At 37.8% G+C, this 20120-nt stretch overlaps 1 protein-coding gene across 1 annotated transcript; it reads right to left on the reverse strand.

Moving 5' to 3' along the window:
* Positions 1-12717: 12717 nt before the first annotated feature.
* On the reverse strand, positions 12718-16226 carry LOC130243298 (uncharacterized protein K02A2.6-like). The gene is given in 2 exon segments (XM_056475423.1): positions 12718-14367; positions 14370-16226. Coding segments are annotated over 2 exon segments (2895 nt in total). The 5' UTR covers positions 15982-16226; the 3' UTR covers positions 12718-13084.
* Between the last annotated feature and the right edge of the window lie 3894 nt (positions 16227-20120).

Below are 20120 nucleotides of genomic sequence, written 5' to 3' on the forward strand. Positions count from 1 at the left end.
AGATCGCAGGAGTGAAAATGAGTTTTCCAAGTTCGCAGGCTGTGGAAGAGCACCAGGAGTGATGTAGGACGTTCAGAGAGATGTTTCTCTTCAAGCTGCTCAAGGTTATCGCACATCGCAGTCAAATTCTCACATTCTCAATCAAAGCGAATCCCCTTGAAATAGATCTGGACCAGCCTTACAGCAAGCAAACGGTGCCAGACCTGGATCACACACACAAGACATCTGCTGCCACTTAGAGGGGTGGCACTACCAGAACTTGACAGGAAACCAGAGAAAAGAACCTTCAGGAACTTAAAGTCAAGGTGAACTGGGATTTACAGCATATTTGGGTTCCCTGTTTCCGAGTAAAACGGGGTAGTAAACCATAAAGATGTTTGGATTGGGCTTGATGTTAACCAATGGGAATTGGCTGGATGGTGACAAACGGATGTTGGATATCAGAATGAAGCCAGATTGAATAAGTGCCTGAAAATTAAAGCCAAAATATTTTGATTATCCTCTGGTGGCAGGCTGCAGTACTGGTTGTAAATCCACTTTACTTATCAGCTTTACTCTTAAGTTTGAACAATGTAGTGCATTCCTGAAATAACGTATTCATTTAAAAAGGGTCAGAAATTAACCTTTGCACAATAGGGACAGCATTTGCTCCATTGATTTCAAAGGGTGTTTATTTATTTTCCCTATATTAGGATTTATTTTTAGAATTGCCCTATTGATTAACTAATATATACTATATATTAGTTAATATACTATATAAGTAATAATTTCTCTTATCTTTGCCATGATGACAGCAAATAATATTTGACTAGATATTTTTCAAGACACTTCTGTACAACTTAAAGTGACAAAGGATTAAAGGCTTTACTAGATTAATTAGGTTAACTAGGCAGGTTAGGGTAATTAGGCAAGTTATTGTATAATGATGGTTTGTTCTGTAGACTATCGAATAAATATAGCTTAAAGGGGCTAATAATTTTGACCTTAAAATGGTTTGTAAAAAAGTAAAAACTGCCTTTATTCTAGCCGAAATAAAACAAACAAACAAAAAAAGACTTTCTCTAGAAGAAAAATATCAGACATACTGTGAAAATTTCCTTGCTCTGTTAAACATAATTTGGGAAATATTTAAAAAAGAAAAAAAATCAAAGGTGGGCTATTAATTTTGACTTCAACTTTAATTGCAAGTTCGTAAATCTACACTTTTCTTTAGTTTTTACTGGTGCTGTTAAAAGAGTAATCACAATTTAAAATAAAAATTTTGTATGTAATACGTATACTGTGTATATTTATGTATATATAAGTGCACACAGGCATTTATATATTAGAGTTTATAATTCTATATAAAATATTTTATCTAATAATACAATGTGTATATACAGTATGTTTGGTAACACTTTATTTCAAATGGTGCTCACTGCAGAGCCACTTGGGCAGAGCTGAGCTCCAGCAAGGGGGAGCTTGAGCTCCAGCTCTTCCTTCCTTTCACTTCTTCTACGAGAGATGTCACTGGGGGTTGGGGTTAGGGGTGGGGTGGGTGTACGCATTAAAACAGCTTACAGGAGGAGGAGCGAGAGCTCAAGCTCCCCCTTGCTGGAGCTCAAATAGCTCTGCAGCGAGCAGGGTCTCCTTTATTTTGATGGTCCATTTGAGTATTAGTAGACTGTCTGCTTAATATCTGTTGATATGCTCCTTCAACAGACATTTAACTGACTATAAGAAACTTTGCAAGTACGTGTCAACTTACGCTAACCCTGACCTAACAGTCTACTTATAATCTAATGAGAATTAGATGGCATGTAGATGCAATGTGACTAAAATTCAACAAACGGATCATCAAAATAAAGTGTGATCGTATGTTTATTCCATTTGTGTGTATTGGAATAAAAAAAAAAAAAGGGTGGGGGGGGGTTGCATATTTAACATAATGTCACACGAAACTCCAAAAATGGGCTGGACAAAATTATTGGCACCCTTAACATTTGTTTGCCCACCCTTTGGAAAAAATAACTGAAATCAGTGACTTCCTATATCTGTCAATAAACTTCTTACACCTCTCACCCAGAATTTTGGACCACTCTTTCTTTGCAAACTACTCCAGGTCTCTCATATTGGAAGGGCACCTTTTCTCAACAGAACTTTTAAGATCTCTCCACAGGTGTTCAATGAGATTTAGATATGGACTCATTGTTGGCCACTTCAGAACTCTCCAGCGGTTTGTTGCCATCCATTTCTGTGTGCTTTTTAATGTATGTTCGGGGTAATTCTCCTGCATGAAGACCCAAGATCTCGGATGCAAACCCATCTGCGGATATACTGCGACCCAAAACGTTTCGTTTTTAAGATTTTGTTATTTGAAGTCTTCCTATTTATTAGTGCTGTCAAATAATTTATTTTGATAATCACAATAATAATTCTCTGTTATTTTACTCAAATCAAATTGGAAATTGATTCACATCAGTTGTGTAGGGGCATTTTTGTACCAATTTCTTTTATTTGTGTGGGTGTTTGGGGTTTTTGTTGTTGTTTTTTTTGCTCATTCTGGTACCAAAGATCCATCCATCTATCCATCCATCCATCCATCCATCCATCCAAATGTGGAATGTCTAAAAAAACCCATAATGTAGCTGTTGGGACTATGATTTGGTATTTGCAGGAAGTTTTCTGGTTTTGGGCTGTAAAATCCACTAATGACTCTAGCAGTTGTGTGGCTGTAAAAACACCTTAATTGTTACAATAACAAGAAACCCGAGGACAGTGGGGAAATCCGCCATGCTGAAACACAAGCTCGATTCAGCCTCTCATATAACCGTTGCCAACCGCTCGAGGAAAGCGATGGCCCATCTGAAGACCACTGGTGATTCTTTGCATTACAGCTTCACGGCCAATAATAAAAAAAAACTGACATGTTGTGTCGGAGCGGGCAGAGCCGGAGGAAGTCGTATGTCTGGACTGCTAATTGCAGCGGAGGGCTGTCAGTGAGCCCCGTATGATGGTTATTGGTGCTCTGGGCTGAAGGCTGTGCGCTGCTCCTGTGGGCCGGGGCTTTCCATCCTCTTGCTTTGTTTTTGCTGTGCCAATTAGCGAGCGTGATAACATCTGGTGCAAGAGGACAATGCGACTCCGTTCACATCCCCTAAGTGAGTGTCTCTCCCTGAAGCGGCAAGGGCTTGAGCAGGCATGCTGGGAAACTGGAGAAGGAATAGCATATGGCCTCGGCTACCCGGATACAGCTCAATGACTTTCTCTTTTGCTCACACTCTGCAGCTCGCACTCTTTCTACCTCGTTCTATCTCTGAACACGCACACACCTCACAGAAACGCACACAGCCTGACTAAACAGGATTACTGGGAGATTTGAGAGGGGCATGGAGAGATGATGGAGGATAGCAAAGATCAGATTGAAATGCTATTTAGTCTTACGAAAGCGGGAGGACATGGAGGTTTTAATGGAAGTGAATGCTTGGTGTGGTATTTAAGCGAGCTCGCAGTGAGGATGGAAAGAAAACATGCTTCTGTCACACTGCTGTGTTTAAGAAGGGAAATAGCGATGTGAAATGAAATAAATGCTAAATTCTATGAGAACAAAGTGATGTTTACACTAAATATTAAGACGTATTTTGGTCAATCAGAGAGGTAATGCACAGAAGCTAGATAAGGGGGATTAAGCTGGGATTTTCAGGTTATCCTGGCTAAATTTAACCTGGACTCGGTTGCATGAAAACAGGCTGATTTGAGCTAAATTAAGTTACTATGGAGATTTATTGTTTGCAGCTAGCCTGCTCCAGAACAGAATCCTTGTGATTTATCTGTTTGTTTCGCTGTCAATGCTACAAGAAACAAATGTGCTTTATAGTCACTCCAAGTTCTTGCCTGTTTGCATATATTTTCCAACCATTAGAATTAAAAATATATACATGTTCAAATGTATTGGCAATTTATATATGCTCATATACACTGGCTATTTCAGATTTATATATATACTGTATATATAAATTTGTGCTGGGCAAAAATGAATCGCAATTAGCATCAAAAATTAAAGTTTATTATGTATAGATAAAAACACATATGCATGCATATATTTGAGAAAATGTTTATTTATTTTTAGATATAAATTAAATATGTATATGACACAAATGATATATAAATTTGAATATCAATATAACAAAAATGTTTTGTATAGTTTTGTTTCTGTGCATGTATCACATATTCATAATAAATATATAATATACACACATATATTATGTCAAAACAATTTATTTTTTTGGATTGGATTGGATTAATCTTTGTCCAGAACTAATATAAATGAATCTAAATTTGATACAGTGCTCAGCATAATTGAGTACACCCCATTTTGAATGTGAATATTTGTATCTGTAATTTCTCAGTGAATATAGGCAATGTTTTTTGGTGCATTTAAACAAAACAGATTTATTAAACAGATTTATTATTAAAATAATATTTAAAAAATGAAAGTTAAACAATTAAATTCAAGCAATTACAATACCTACAAAATTTCAACTAAAGTTTTCCATTTTTTGCTTTTCTTGATTTTTCCTCTTTTTAAAATTTGTATTTAATATTTTTCTATAACATATAGATTTGGGTGTACTAGTTTTTGGACCTTTATTGTAAGTTATTTTGTTAGATAAGCTCCAGATTTGGCTTAAGTACTGACTAATCTAAGGCATATGCACAAATATCATATTGTAAAGCTTTCTATTAAAAATATGAATTTAAAAGATAGATTTGTGAGGGGTGTACTCATGTATGCTAAGCACTGTGGCATATTTGTAGCCATCCTTAGGATCAATAGCGAGGACATGGAAATAAGACAAGGTCTTAATTGCGTCTTTATCCTTGACAGTTTATTACAAGGTGTTTGGGATACTTATTTTGTTGAACTCATCAAATAAATTTCAATTTAATTCAATTGTGGAATTTGTGCAGAAAAACTACATTACCCTTAAAGCTGTACATTCAATTCCACCAATAACAGAGACCACTCACTCTCATAATGCACAGCATATAACATAATCGAGTCTCACTATGATCTCAAAATACTTACATATTTGTGAATTTACATACACTACCTGACAAAAGTCTTGTCACCTATCCAAGTTTTAGAAACAACAAATAATAACTTGACTTCTAGTTGATCATTTGGTATCAGAAGTGGCTTATATGAAAGGCAAAGGCCTCTAGATTATGCTTATTTGACAAAAAAATATATATATATTATCATTTTAATTATTTCATTAGCACAGAAAGCTCTGACTTTGCTTAGACAAAAGTCTTGTCACTTAACAGAAATAATCTACAGTATAGAATATAAAGTAATGGGGATCTCAAAACTTAGGGCTTCTGGTAGTACCTAGAATAGCAAAGTCGAGTAAAAGAGGTCGAGCCTTCTCATTTATGGCTCCTAAACTCTGGAATAGCCTTCCTGATAATGTCCGAGGCTTTCTTTTTAGTAAAGCATTACATAGCTTCATAGTTCATAGCTTATAACATTTTAATGGACACTTATATATTTCACATGTTTATTCATTTGACACTAACCAGCTTATCAAATTTAATCATTATAAAAGACACGAGAAAGACAGGCCAATGGTACTGTACTGTATATACACGTTGACAAGCATTGATTCTGCAATACCAGACTTTCATTTGCATTCAGTGGCTGCACTGAAATAAAACAAGTGGGTATGAATTTGAAATATGACTGACTCTGCTCGGTTATTTGCGTAATTATAGCACAGAGAGACTTTGCCCTGATTAGACCTCAGGCTCTCTTCCATACAAAACTGGCTGTCTGTCTTTTCTCTGTTATCAATTTGTCGGAGCAGAGTGGCGTTAAACATGCGCAGCTAGCTGGCTAATTTGATCAGATCAGTAATTTAGAAATCAATCACAAATTAGATGAAAAAGGTAAACTGTTACCCATGTGACGTGACCGCTGTCGATGTACTGATTTGGTCATTCACAGTTGAGTGAACAAATCGGTTTTTAACCAACACTGCACTAGCTCTAAACTGTTGAGGAGTCATCCTCCAGTTTATACCTGAAGGGATTTATGCACTCAATGCTACACTAATCAAAAGTTTGGAGTGGATTTAGTTTCTTATAATTTTAAAGACCTAAAGGCGTACGCTAAAAAAGATTTACATTTGTTTTATAGACCAAAATGAAGTATAATAAAAATTAAATCATAATTAAAATCAACTAATTATTAGCTTTGTGTAATTATTTATAAATAATGAACCTGAATAATTAAATGTAATTTTAAAAATGGCTGAAAGGGATTAAAAACTTAATAAATAAATATTTTTCTTTAAAAGTTTTTCTGTCTAGGTTGATTTATTTACAGAAGTTTGAGTGCCAATGAACCGTGACTTGCTATTTTGTGGTCAGTTTAATGTGTTTTCTCTCTGAAGACCATTTGATTGCCTGAAAGTTGTGTAACAGTAGTCAATATTTTAGTTTCAGAGGCAGATTTGATGGAAAAGAAAGACTGATTTTGTTTCATTTGACTGAGGTTCTTGTCTATTCATTGTTTTTTAAGTTGCCTGAGTTTCAAGAGAAAAACTACTTCATAGTGAGTGCACGGGACTAAATAAATCATTTGAACTAATTCAGACTGCACTGCCAATATTCTGATTCAAGACTTTAAACAGAAATAAACAAACAATGCATTTATACCCATAACATGCATTGCTTTAAAAAGAGCAAGATAACGTTCACCCAAATGGTGCTTTTCCACTGCATGATATGGCTCATTTTTGGGGGTCTCCTACCATTACCTGACAAGTCTTGTCACCTATCCAGGTATTAGGGACAACAAATAATAACTTGACTTCAAGTTGATCATTTGATATCAGAAGTAGCTTATTAAAGGCAGAGGCCTCAATTTTACCAAAATAAAATATGAGCATGCCTTGATTTTTTTATTATTTAATTAGGACAGTAAGGTCTGACAATGCTGGACAAAAATCTTGTCACTTAACAGAAATACTGTACAGTATAGGATATAAAGTCATGGTGCAGTGGAAAAAGAATTAATATTGTGTATGACTCCCATGAGCTTAAAAGACTGCATCCATACATCTCTGCAATGACTCAAATAACTTATTAATAAAGTCATCTGGAATACTGTAGCAAAGAAAGCATTCTTGCAGGACTCCCAGAGTTCATCAAGATTCTTTGGTTTCTTACCCCAGACATGCTTAATAATGTTCATGTCTGGTGACTGGGCTCGCCAATCCGGGAGCACCCTGACCTTCTTTGCTTTCAGGAACTTTGATGTGGAGGCTGAAGTATGAGATGGAGCGAATTGGACCTCTCCTGAATGTTATCCATACATCCATACTGAATGTAACCCCAAACCATGATTTTTCCTTCACCAAACTTGACTGATTTCATTGAGAATCTTGGTTCCATGCGGGTTCCAATAGATCTACTGTAGTATTTGTGATGATTGGGATGCAGTTCAATAGATCATTCATCAGTCAAGTTATTATTTGCTGCTCTTACAACTGGGATCAACGACAAGACTTTTGTCAGGTAATGTACAATATCTTCTATCTGATATATAAATTAAATGTATATTTATTTATTTATTTGTTGTTGAGCTGCACTGTTACTAAGACAAAAAATGTTTGCATCCAGATGAAAAAGGGAAAACTTGGGTAAAACAGAGTAATACATATGCCACACACCTATACTGTATGTGGCACTGTAGCCGTAGGAGACATTAAAATCACAGAAGAATGCAGTTGCAAATATTTAAAAAAGTCTTAAATCAAGAAGTATTTTCTAGACAAAATAAAATATTATTTTGTTTTCAGAAATGATAAGTCAAAATGAAGTCAGTTTTTCTTTAAAATAAGCAAAATAATCTCATTTGTGCAAGCAAAAAAATCCAACACAATCTCAAGGCAATTCGTAACTTGATTTAGTGGCTAATTCGTATGAATTTGTACGATCTCATTCAAACAATTTAGTGCGATTTGTTCATCCTCCAATGATGGTTGGGTTTAGGGGTGGGGTTGGGTTGGTCTGGGTGCCACACCTCAATTTTTAAATCGTACTTTTTCATATGACTGAATTTGTTCAAATTCGCCATTAAACTGACAAAACGTAAAATACTTATGTTTCCTTATGATCAGGCTGAAAAAAATCTTGTTTTGCTTTCAAATAAGATTATTTAGCTCACCCCATTGGTAGATTATTCAGCTTTTTTATGGAAAAACTCACTTAATTTTGACAAATTATTTCTAAAACAAGACTATGTTTTTACCAGTCTAGAGGCTGTTTCATGATTTAAGATTTTTTAGATATTTTAATTAGAACATGAGAAAAACACTAATGCATAATGACTGCACAAATTACTGTAGTCATGTCTGGTTTGTCAAAGTTACTCAATCTGAACTCATTTTCTGATGTACCCGACAATCACTCCAACTTGAAATGAGCCAATATACTGGCATGTGTGATCCTGTGATGCCAGTTTGTGCCAACTCATTCAGCTCTCCAGTTACTCCAGCAGTGATTAAACCAAGGAAACAGTTCAGCCTTGGACTAAAGAGGCAGCTGACTTGACCATGCCTGAACCACAGGGCCACAAAAAAAAATATATATATATATAATGAACTGTCCAAAACAACAAAATAATCACTATTTGTTTGCCAAGGTGACGGATTAAAGGTGACTGATTAAAATAATGTTTATTTTCTTAAACATACTGATAGTTTTGCTTCATAAAACCACAATGCATCTTCAGGAGTAACTGCCCAGGTAGCAAAGAATTCTGGCCCAGATTTGACATTCAGCTGGAACAGCAGACATTCTTCCAGCACTGGCATACAGCATGTGGGCCAAACATGGCCTGGGTTTGGCAAAGGTGTTGCTATATTTAAGGCGGCACACACAACTTAGGGCGGATGTAGTATTTGGCCCAGATGTTTATAGTTGATACTGTATGTGGGCCATGTAAGTTTGGCCTGTCTTGACCCACATTTAAAATACATTAAAATAATTTTTGAGCAAAGAAAAAAAAAAAAATCTACCAATCAGGTCGCTTTGAGAAAAAGCATGCACATAGTCTGCCTAAAGCGCAGTGCTTTATGGGTTTATCAATTTCATTGTAATCGTGACACACCAACATATCTGGCCCAGCTTGGGCACAGTTAAGGGTTATAAACTTGGCTGACGCAGATATGGTCCATGTTTAGCCGTTGTCTGGAAGCCAGACTTGGTCCAGTCATGTACCGTAATTCACTGCGGCATGTGGGCCAAACAAAACCTGATTGTGTGGGCCAGAGAAATGTTGCTATGTGGGTGGTATTCATTTTAATTTGTCTGTATGTTTTATTTTCAAAGTACCAGTAGCCATTGACTGGCATATCAAGAATCACCAAGCAACATGGTTTCAGCTAAAATGCTTCTTTAATTTTTTAAGACACCTAAATTTCGGATGTCCTAAGGGTGAATAAATCAACAGCAGCTTTTCATTTTGGAGTTTAAAACACCAACATTTAAATGTTAAGAGTCAGAATGAAGATTCTAAGTCAAATTTCCAGGACAAGAAAAACTGAACATTAGAAAAAAAGTATGAATCATTAACATTACCAAACGGCTTTAGAGCTAATAAGCATGAACTAAAATCCACAAAGCATTAAAAATTAAAACACCTATTGAGAGCATACGTGTAATCCAAAAGAACAAGCTAAAATCTAAGGTAGCTCTGAAATATTGAACATTTTCAGTCATTACACACTTCCCATCATTCTTTTTGTCAGAATATAATTGTGATGACTTCTAAAATATGTAGAAGAGTAGAACAAATACAGAATGAGACCGAAAGTATCTCTGTCCAAATATTAGACTGCTGCAATTCTGAATCACTGCGGCAGTAATATCATGCATTTTACATTCATAATATAATCTTCCAGACGCTCCAGTTTTTTTGAAGCTTTGCCATGCATCGCCATACCTCACTAAAGCCTCATGGGATTGTCAGCCATTTGTTATCTCCTAGATCTCCCACTGACTACTGGGCTTACAGGAAACCATCCAGCAGAGCGATGAAATGCTGAAGGAATCCTTGAAACGAAGCTAATTAGGCTTGATGGCACATTGCAAGTAATGTAAAGAAAAAAGGATGTGACGGTTCACACAAACGCTTTCCCGAAGTATAAAACACAGAATCTCAGCAGGCTGGATGAAGGTCACCTCCTCGTTCCTGCTGTTCATGAACCTACAGTGCACGGCGATCGCTTCTTTACCTCTGCTAAATGCTAAAGGAAAGCGGTGCGCGTGATTTGGGCAGGCTGTCTGACCATATGGCCGCATTCATCATGTATCAGTGCTCATTAAAAGAGCCGTCATTAGGCACCGGTGCTCGGCTGGGTGCAGCTGCCCACACCTGACAACCCCCAGATTCCCTCACCTGAAATCTGCTGTTCACTGTGCCTACTGCATAACCAACCGTACAGACACGCACAGTCACCCCGAACCGGGATCAGTTGCTTCAGTAAGTGCTTAGAGAACAACTAAATTAGCTGAGCATTCAGTGTAAAAACCACCAATGCAGTGAAATGTGAGATAGTAGTAAAAATAGGGATGGAGCGGGTCTTGGTAACTGAAAGGTCGCAGGTTCAAACTTCATGATGGTTGGAATCTAGGAATGATCATTCATTCATTCATAATGTTTCTTTACAAAGATGCGATTTAGGTTCATGGCTAAAACTAGAATATCGGATGAAACATTTGCACATAAAGCACTGTTTTCATCCAACTAGTCAAAGACAACAAAATCATAACTTACATAAACGTACCAAATATCAAAAAGGAAAAAAAGTAATTTGGTGTGGTAGAAGAAGCCACTGTGAGCCTTTATTCTTATTAAATAAATTACGATAAATTATGATTACGAAGATGAACAACGCAATGAACACACAGTGTCAACAAGCTTGGCCCACTCTCTGGCCCCCCTAAATTTGGACGCGTATTTTTGTGTCAAAACGCCATAGAGAAGCGAGATCAGCCATCGATGGCAGACTGCGGAGATATGACTGACGCACGCTCTTGGTTTCGCGTGCACTCACTCTCTTTGCTTTCGCGCGCACCCACTCTGTCAGTGAAAGTGCTGTGTGCATCAGTTCCCCATATTTCTCGTTAACTCTCAAATTGACACTGATAATAAAAAGATTCAACTTCAGTCATGTTCATGTTGTGAAAAACTATTAAAATGTCCACTGTTGATTATTTAGATTATTTGTTTTTAATAGCGATTTTAAAACGTTTAATATAGGAAGTCCTCGGCTATGGCTGGGTATTATTTATCAGAAATTGAGTGTACATAGTTTTACGTTAGGAAATGCAGTCTTGAATTTACAAACTCTCTGCAAGTATCGGAGAACAGATGTAACACATTGATCAAATGTAGTTTTCAGTCACATTCATTTTTGATATCAGTAGTGACATAAAGCAGGACCCCTTAAACACATGATTTTTTTTACAACACATTCTCAACTAATTATTCATAAAATCAACTAACAATTTTTTTATCTTTGCCATGGTGACAGTTGTTTTGTTTTTTTATTAAAAACTGCTTTTATTCTATAGGAAATACTAAACTATAAGAATTCAGACTTATTATTACTCCAGAAGAATTATTTTTGTTTTATAGGAAATACTGTGAAAATGTCCTTGATTTGTTAAAGATCACTTGGGAAACATTATTTTAAATTAACGGGAGGGCAAAAAATTGACTTCATCTATATCTGTTAAAGTTTACAGGTGCAAAAATGTGCCCTGATGTACTTATACTTCTAACTGTAATATTAGAAATGTGTTATTCACTACAAAGTTACTTATCAAATAAATGAACATAGAAGACTATTTTGAGTTTAAGTTATTTAATTATCTTGTTTATGAAGACTGCAGAGTGATGCATCAAAAAAATGACTTCGAATAATTGTTTAAGTAGTTTGTGATATATGTTAAATGTGCCCCCTTAAAGTACAAGTGGCCCCTGCCTGGTCCACCCAGTTACTCTGGTCTAGAACAGCCACTGTAATAATACTGAACCGTTATGACTGAATATAGCTAAGGATGTGCATTTTAGAATGTGCAATGTGGTCGGTCCACTGGTTTGTCCATTAATGTCATTGCATCGAGCCCATTTTTGTTATTACATGACTTTTTCAATTAATGATTGTTAACAAAGGCATATTAAACGTAACTAGAAAAGTAAAGTTCGTAGATAAACTTTATAGTGGCTAGAGAAAGCCTCGCCTGAAAGTTTGAAGTACACTGAAAAAAATTATTCAAAGATGATTCCTTGGATTTACTCAATTTTTTTAAGTAGTTGTAAATTTATTTGTGCTGAATTTAAACAAACAAATTAAGTTAAACATTGTTAAATTTAATTTGTTTGTTTAAATTCAACACAAATAAATTGTTTGCAACAGTTTTGCATGCAACACTTAATTATTGAAGTAGTTTAAGAAGTTTAAAACAGCTGACATAGATAGATAACTACATATACTGTATGTTAGCAGGTTTCTAGTATGGATTGGCATGTTTCTTGCTAGGTGGTTGATTGGGTGTTCTGAGAGGTAGCTAAGGTGTTGCTGGGTGTTGTGAGTCATTGCTAAGGTGTTGCAAGGCAGTAGCTAGGGTGTTCTAGGTGGTTGCTGTTATGTTCTCACTATCATAACATTTAAAATACACTCTTGAATGCACTAGGCTAAATAACACAGCTACAACGGGAGTACTTAACTTCTTCACTATTTTATTAACAAGAGCACACGAACATAAGCAGTAACGTGTGGGTGCCACCTAATGGCACTGGGGACAATGGCAATATCACATACATAACATTTCCTCCCCTCTTAAACAGAAACAACTCCAAAAACATTTTTCAAAAACACAATTATAATACCTTTATCTATTTTACTCTAGAGGTAGAGGGTAGACTGCCTCTTGCCTCGAGCCAGTTCGGGGATTATTCTGCCCCAGATCAGAACAGGCTCACTAACATAACTAATCATAGCTTAATTCAGCAGCTTCTGTTTTCTTATAATGTCAGACGGTTGGGTGGTTTAATCACTCTTGCTGGATAACGTCTAATCTGTGTTGGTGTAATGTCATGTTTTGTCTGACACTCTCCTGATATGTCATTGTTAACATCTTGTTCCCTTGTTAGTGATGCAGAAGAAGTGGCATCTGCAGAGGTCTGTACAGGGGCAGACACATTCTTGTTATCAGGCAAGTCTGTTGAAAGCTTTTCAGCTGTTTGTTTTGGAATGGACAAAAGTTGATCAGCATGACGCCTCCATTCCTCAGAAGTACCCACATCCACAGTATAGGATACTGGACCACTTTGAGCCGTCACCACTCCTGATGTCCATTTCTCTCTTCCCCTGTAATCACGAGCAAGCACAGCATCACCTACTCCAAACTGTCTTGGTCTCAAACGACCTTCTCTGCGGAGAATTTGAGACACTTGGGAGAGCCGAACTGCCGCTGTCACACTGGGTTTTAGGGCATCAAGACGCGTGCGCAACTGGCGTCCCATAAACAACAAGGAAGGGGACTCTTTTGTCGTTGGGTGTGGTGTGTTGCGGTATGTCAGCAGGAATGTTTCCAGCCTTTTTTGTAGAGTAGAAGATCCCTTAGAAACCTTCAGTGCTTGTTTTAGTGACTGAACAAACCTCTCAGCCTGCCCATTTGTTGATGGGTGATAAGGAGCGGAACGAATATGCTTCACGTGATTGGTTTTCAGGAAACTCGCAAACTCCTGAGAGACAAATTGTGGTCCATTATCACTCACGAGGACTTCAGGCAGACCATAATGACTGAAAATGTTCCTCAAAACATCAATGGTTTTCTCTGCTGTCGTTGATGTCATGACTTGCACCTCAGGCCACTTTGAATGCGCATCGACCACGACTAGGTACATGTGACCCTCACATGGCCCAGCAAAATCTACATGTATGCGCTCCCATGGTTTACTTGGCCATTCCCATGGATGGAGAGGTGCTTGTGATGGCATTTTCTGTATTTGTTGGCATGACTGACACATTTTCACTTGCAATTCAATGTCAGCATCCAGACGCGGCCACCACACATAGCTACGAGCAATGGCTTTCATTCTGACAATTCCTGGATGTCCAGTGTGCAGTTCTTCCAGCACTCTTTTCTGTAGTTTGTGTGGAACCACAACTCTCATACCCCTCATCAAACATCCATGTTGAACAGATAGCTCACTGCGTTTGGAGATGAAAGGTGAGAGTTCATTATTATCTGTCAGGCTGATAGCTTGAGTTCCTTGTAGAACCATTTCGACTACTGTAGCCAAATAGAGTCGCTCATAGTCTCTCTTCTAATATCAGTGGCACTAACAGGGAGTTTTTCCATCTGTCCGAGGTAGAACAGCTCTACAGCATCGTTCTTTTCTCTATGTTCTACGTGCAATGGCAGACGGGAAAGACCATCAGCATTTCCGTGATGTTCGGCTCTTTTGTACTCGATAGTGTAGTTGTGTGCAGACAAAAGCAATGCCCACCTTTGCATACGTGCCGCCGCCATTGATGGAATTCCATTTTGTGGCCCTAAGATTGTAGTAAGGGGGCGGTGATCTGTGAAGAGTGTGAATTTTCGTCCGTAGAGATACTGATGGAATTTCCGAACTCCAAACACAATTGCCAGAGCCTCGCGCTCAATCTGCGCGTAATTCTGTTCTGCCTTGCTAAGCGTGCGCGATGCAAAAGCTATAGGCTTTTCCTCACCACTGGGTAACATGTGTGAGATGACAGCACCAATGCCATATGGTGATGCATCACACGCAAGTCGAATTGGGTTCTGTGGGTCGTAGTGTGTCAAGACATTTTGTGATACTAATTGTTCCTTTGCCATTTTGAATGCAGCATTGCACTCTGCCGACCACAGCCAGCGCTTTCCCTTGCACAGCAGAGAATTCAAAGGATTCGCTATAGTCGCCAAATTGGGTATGAACCTCCCATAATAATTTAACAAACCAAGGAATGACCTCAGCTGTGTGACGTTTGATGGGGGTGGGGCATTGACAATTGCACTCACTTTTTCAGGTGACTTGTGCAAACCTTCAGCGTCAATTATGTGACCCAAATATTCCAGTGAGTCCTTGAAAAAGTCACATTTTCCTTTTTCCACATGCAAGCCAAACTCCTCTAGGCGTCCAAGAACTCCATCCAAGTTTTCCAAGTGTTCAGCTTCAGTCCGCCCAGTAACAAGAATGTCATCCAGATAGCAATGGACATTAGGAAGGCCTAATAATACTTGATCCATAGCTCTTTGGAATATTGCTGGCGCGAAGGCAATCCCAAAAGGAAGGCGAGAGTATTGGAATAGCCCTTTCTGTGTGGAAATTGTGAGGAACTTTGAGGACTCCTCCTCCACCTTCATTTGGAGGTAAGCATGGGACAAGTCTAGTTTACTGAAACATTGTCCTCCTGCTAATGAAGCAAAAAGGTCCTCGATGCGTGGTAACGGATAGTGTTCAGTGTGAAGTACAGGGTTTATTGTCACTTTAAAGTCCCCACAGATGCGCACTGCTCCATTTTTCTTCACCACCGGAACTATTGGAGTAGCCCATTCACTATACTGCACCGGTGTCAAAACTCCCATTTCAGTGAGACGGTTCAACTCCTCTTCAACTTTTGGACGCAGGGCATATGGGACTACTCTGGGCTGACAAAACTTTGGTTTATGTTCAGGTTTCAGCGATATTTTAGCCTTTATTTTCTTCATTTCCCCTAATTGTTTAGAGAAAACAGCGGTATGTTTTTGCAGAACAGCATCTAGTGTCTTCAGTTTGACTGTTCTTATTTCTTTCCAGTTAAGTTTAATCCGACGCAGCCATTCTCTGCCATAAAGTGGTGGATAATCTCCCTGCACCACATACAATGGAAGAACAGCTGTCTGTTTCCCCATTTTTACATGAACGTCAATTACACCTTCAGGGCGTAATGCTTGTCCTGTGTATGTTCGAAGAACAATGTCAGTTGAGCATAAGGGCAGATGTTTCAGTATTTTATTATAAGTCTCTGTTGAAATTAAAGAGACTGCTGCGCCTGTGTCCAGTTCCATTACAAGTGGCAGTCCTTCAACTTCTGGTTTCACCATGATACTGGACTTTTCTCCTGGCTGCGACAGTTTATACAGAGCTAAATCATTGTCTGTTTCATCACCGCTGGATACTGTATCAGCGTCAACATGGTGTACATTTCCTTTTTTACTATAGCCTTTATGCTTAGCTTCTTTTGTTGACCGTGCAGCTTTTACTCTGTTTCCATTCTTTGTTTTTCTATCATCGCTACTCTTTCTACAAACGTGACTGATGTGGCCTTTTTTTCCACACGTGTTACAAGTTTTGTCCTTAAACCAACAATCTTCATCACTATGGTTATTCTTTCCACATCGTTTACATTTGTTTACAGTCTTAATCTTTGTAAAAGACAGTGCGTTTACCGTCAGTGATACACTGAGTTGATGCGCTTCGCGTGACGCTGTTTCCATGGACACCGCCAGTTCTACCGCTCTATGAAACGTCAGTGTAGTTTCAGTCAACAAGCGCTTTTGCGTGGCTTCACTCTTCAAACCACACACGAATCGGTCACGGAGTGCATCATCCAGATGACCCCCGAATTCACAGTGCTCAGACAATCCTCTCAGCACTGCAACATACTGTGTCACCGTCTCGCTCTCCTCCTGATTCCGCCGGTGAAATCGAAAGCGCTCCGCGATGATCAGGGGCTTCGGAGAAAAATGCTGCTGTAGCGTGTCTGTGATCTCTTTAAAACTTTTCTCTCCCGGCTTGTCCGGCGCGATCAGACTTCGGAGCAAACCGTATGTTTTCCCTCCGATCACGCTGAGCAGCACAGGCACTTTTTTGTCAGCATTAATGCTGTTTGCTTCTACAAAGTGCTCAAATCGCTCAATATAGGTGGTCCATGGTTCCACGCTTTCCTCAAAAGCTTCCATATGGCCTATAGTGGCAGCCATTCTAGCTAATCTAGCTCACTTTTGCTACGCAGAGAAAATAACGTTCAGGTGCGCCTATCTACTCACGATTCACTGTGGTAGGTCCATGGATAAATTAATCCACCTCGTCGCCAAATATGTTATGTTCTCACTATCATAACATTTAAAATACACTCTTGAATGCACTAGGCTAAATAACACAGCTACAACGGGAGTACTTAACTTCTTCACTATTTTATTAACAAGAGCACACGAACATAAGCAGTAACGTGTGGGTGCCACCTAATGGCACTGGGGACAATGGCAATATCACATACATAACAGTTGCTAAGGCATAATGTTGTTGCTAAGGAATTTGTTTCTTAACAAGGCATTTGCGCCCAATGAACCGCCGCTCAAACTGGATATTTTCTCTTTTTCAGACCATTCTCTGTAAACCCTAGAGATGGTTGTGCGTGAAAATCACAGTAGATCAGCAGTTTCTGAAATACTCAGACCAGACCATCTGGCACCAGCAACCATGCCAAGTCACTTGAATCACCTTTCTTCCCCATTCTGATGCTCAGTTTGAACTGCAGCAGATCGTCTTGACCATTTTTTTTCAGAATCAGAAAGAGCTTTATTGCCAGGTATGTTCACACATACGAGGAATTTGAGTTGCTGCCATGTGATTGGCTGATTAGAAACTTGTGTTAACAAGCAGTTGGACAGGTGTACCTAATAAAGTGGCTTGTACGTGTTTGTGAGTATATTTGTATTTTGTTACTTTTTATTAATTCCGGCGACTTAATTTATTGCGAATACATTATAATGAACTGTAATTAAATGACAAAAAAAAAATTAAATCAATTTCTTAATGTACTTTTTTTGGTGAAAAAAAATGGTCTAATTAGAGTAACTATTCATAACCATATACACCCAACACTAACTGTGGGTCATTGTAGTGTATTGTTTGGTATTCTGTCTCGATAAGTGCTATCTTACTAGCCAAAGTCAAACGAGATTAATCCAAGAGCAGATATTCCTTTCTAAAACAATGCATAGAGAATATTTGCTCCAGTGCCCCATCAAAATGCCTGGCTATCATACATCATACAGTAGGAAATAGTAAGCCACAGATTATGATTCACCACAGACAGTGGCTTTAGGCAAGTCACTTCTTGAAATGTATTTTTCCTGGGTTACCTGATGCGGTCCCAGAGCGAGGTACAACATAAGGGCCGAAAGCTAAAGCTAATCTCAAGAATGTATCACATGTCGGAGCTGAGCTTGTTTAGTCTCGTCCATCTCCAGCCCACATTGTTTAACTTGTGCGCTTCTCTACATCCCACACACTGCAGCAGAGCCTCAGACGAGAACATACGGCACGTTAAATGTCTTCAGCACCAGAGCCTCGTCCCAGATGGCTGCTGGAGTATTGTTTGATTTTCCTTGTCATCAGAATGTTAACACGCATCAGTCTCACCCGACTCTTGGCATCGAATGAAGCTTGAAAGTGCATTTTCCCATCCATTTACCAAACCATTAAAACAGACTGACAATGTGTGGTGTTGTACAGTTGTACAGTCTCACCTGCTCCTTGCATTTTCACATCTCTTACTCATTAGTACAGCATTCATTTGTGCAAAAATAAGGTAAAATATTACTAAATGATATTGAAACTTTAAAATACGTCGTTTATTATATAAAAATGTAATTTGTTTACCCTGTGTCAAAGCTGAAGCTTAAGTTTTATTATTTTTAAAAACTGTAGTGTCTAATGCTTCTGTGAAAACAATGACAGTTTTTGTAATACAAAATGAAAAACAGGAAATCTGTAGTAATATTATAATAATATTTATAATTATGTTATATCCTATTATTTTATATGCTATTGTATGGATTTTACTGTTGCCTAGCAACTTTGTTGTAAAATACGCAAAAACGTATTTAAATATTAATGTTTATTATGTGTATATTCATTAGTGCTAAACACCTCTCATTAATCTGAAACATAAATAAGATCTTTAAATCTATACAGTTGTAATGTCATTAGAGGACACTGTTGTAAAACAGAGCATTTGCATTAGACTGAAAAACAAACGTGCTACTTCAAGTTATAAATCAGGCTTTTAACTGGCCATCTGTATAAAAATGTAATCAAACAGTACAAGAGTTTCCAACGCTATCTTACATCAATTCGTAACTTTTTGATTTAGTGGCTAATTTGTATGAATTTGTATGATCTCATTTGTACAATTTAGTACCCCAATGACGGTTGGATTTAGGGGTGGGGTTTGGTGCCACGCCTCCTTTTAAAAATGTTACATTTTCGTATGTCAGAACTGAACGAATTCGTACGAATTAACCACAAAACTGACAAAACGTTTAATAAAACGTAATAGTTACATTTTCTCTTGAGATAAGGCTAAAGTTTCTGGCATTTCATTGAATTTCACATTTTGGATCGTTATTTTAACCATAATTTGACATTTTTAGAAAAATGATTTGAATTAATAAAGGGGAAGTAAAAGTCAAATATTTTCTATAGTAAGTTTAATCTAATGCAGACACTAAATGTCTTGTAATTGCCTGTAGTTGATGATTTCAGATATTATCTTCAACTTGTCATTGGACCAAAGAATTTTCTCTATGTCTGATTACTTAACATATATTGGGAAAAACATTCAGATGATATCTCTATAGTTTCTAGACCACAAAAGATGTAAGGACAATACCTGTTTTTCCATCTTAATGTAAATATTTTCAAAATTTACAAAAAAAAAAATCAAACAAATGCAAATAAAGCCGCGGTCACACTGCACTTTGCACCCCATTGACCTCTATTCATACGCATGCGAATCTGGCAGACCGGAAATGCAAGCTTGTGCGACAAGTTTCGCAGTTCGCTGCGTTATAAAGTTCAAGCCTGGTGAACTCTTACCTGCAAAATAACATAACGTGACTGTGTGAGACCAATCAAAGATCAAAACATGACCTCTCAATACAGAAATTTAACATAAGGAGCAATCGCTTGCTTTTTTTTTTACGTCTAATCATCTTGTTGTATCCTGTCCCCTTTTCGCAGCACTGTATGAAAGAATTTTGAA

The sequence above is a fragment of the Danio aesculapii genome, chromosome 16 (assembly GCF_903798145.1).
Source record: "Danio aesculapii chromosome 16, fDanAes4.1, whole genome shotgun sequence".
Classification (NCBI taxonomy): Eukaryota; Metazoa; Chordata; class Actinopteri; order Cypriniformes; family Danionidae; genus Danio; species Danio aesculapii.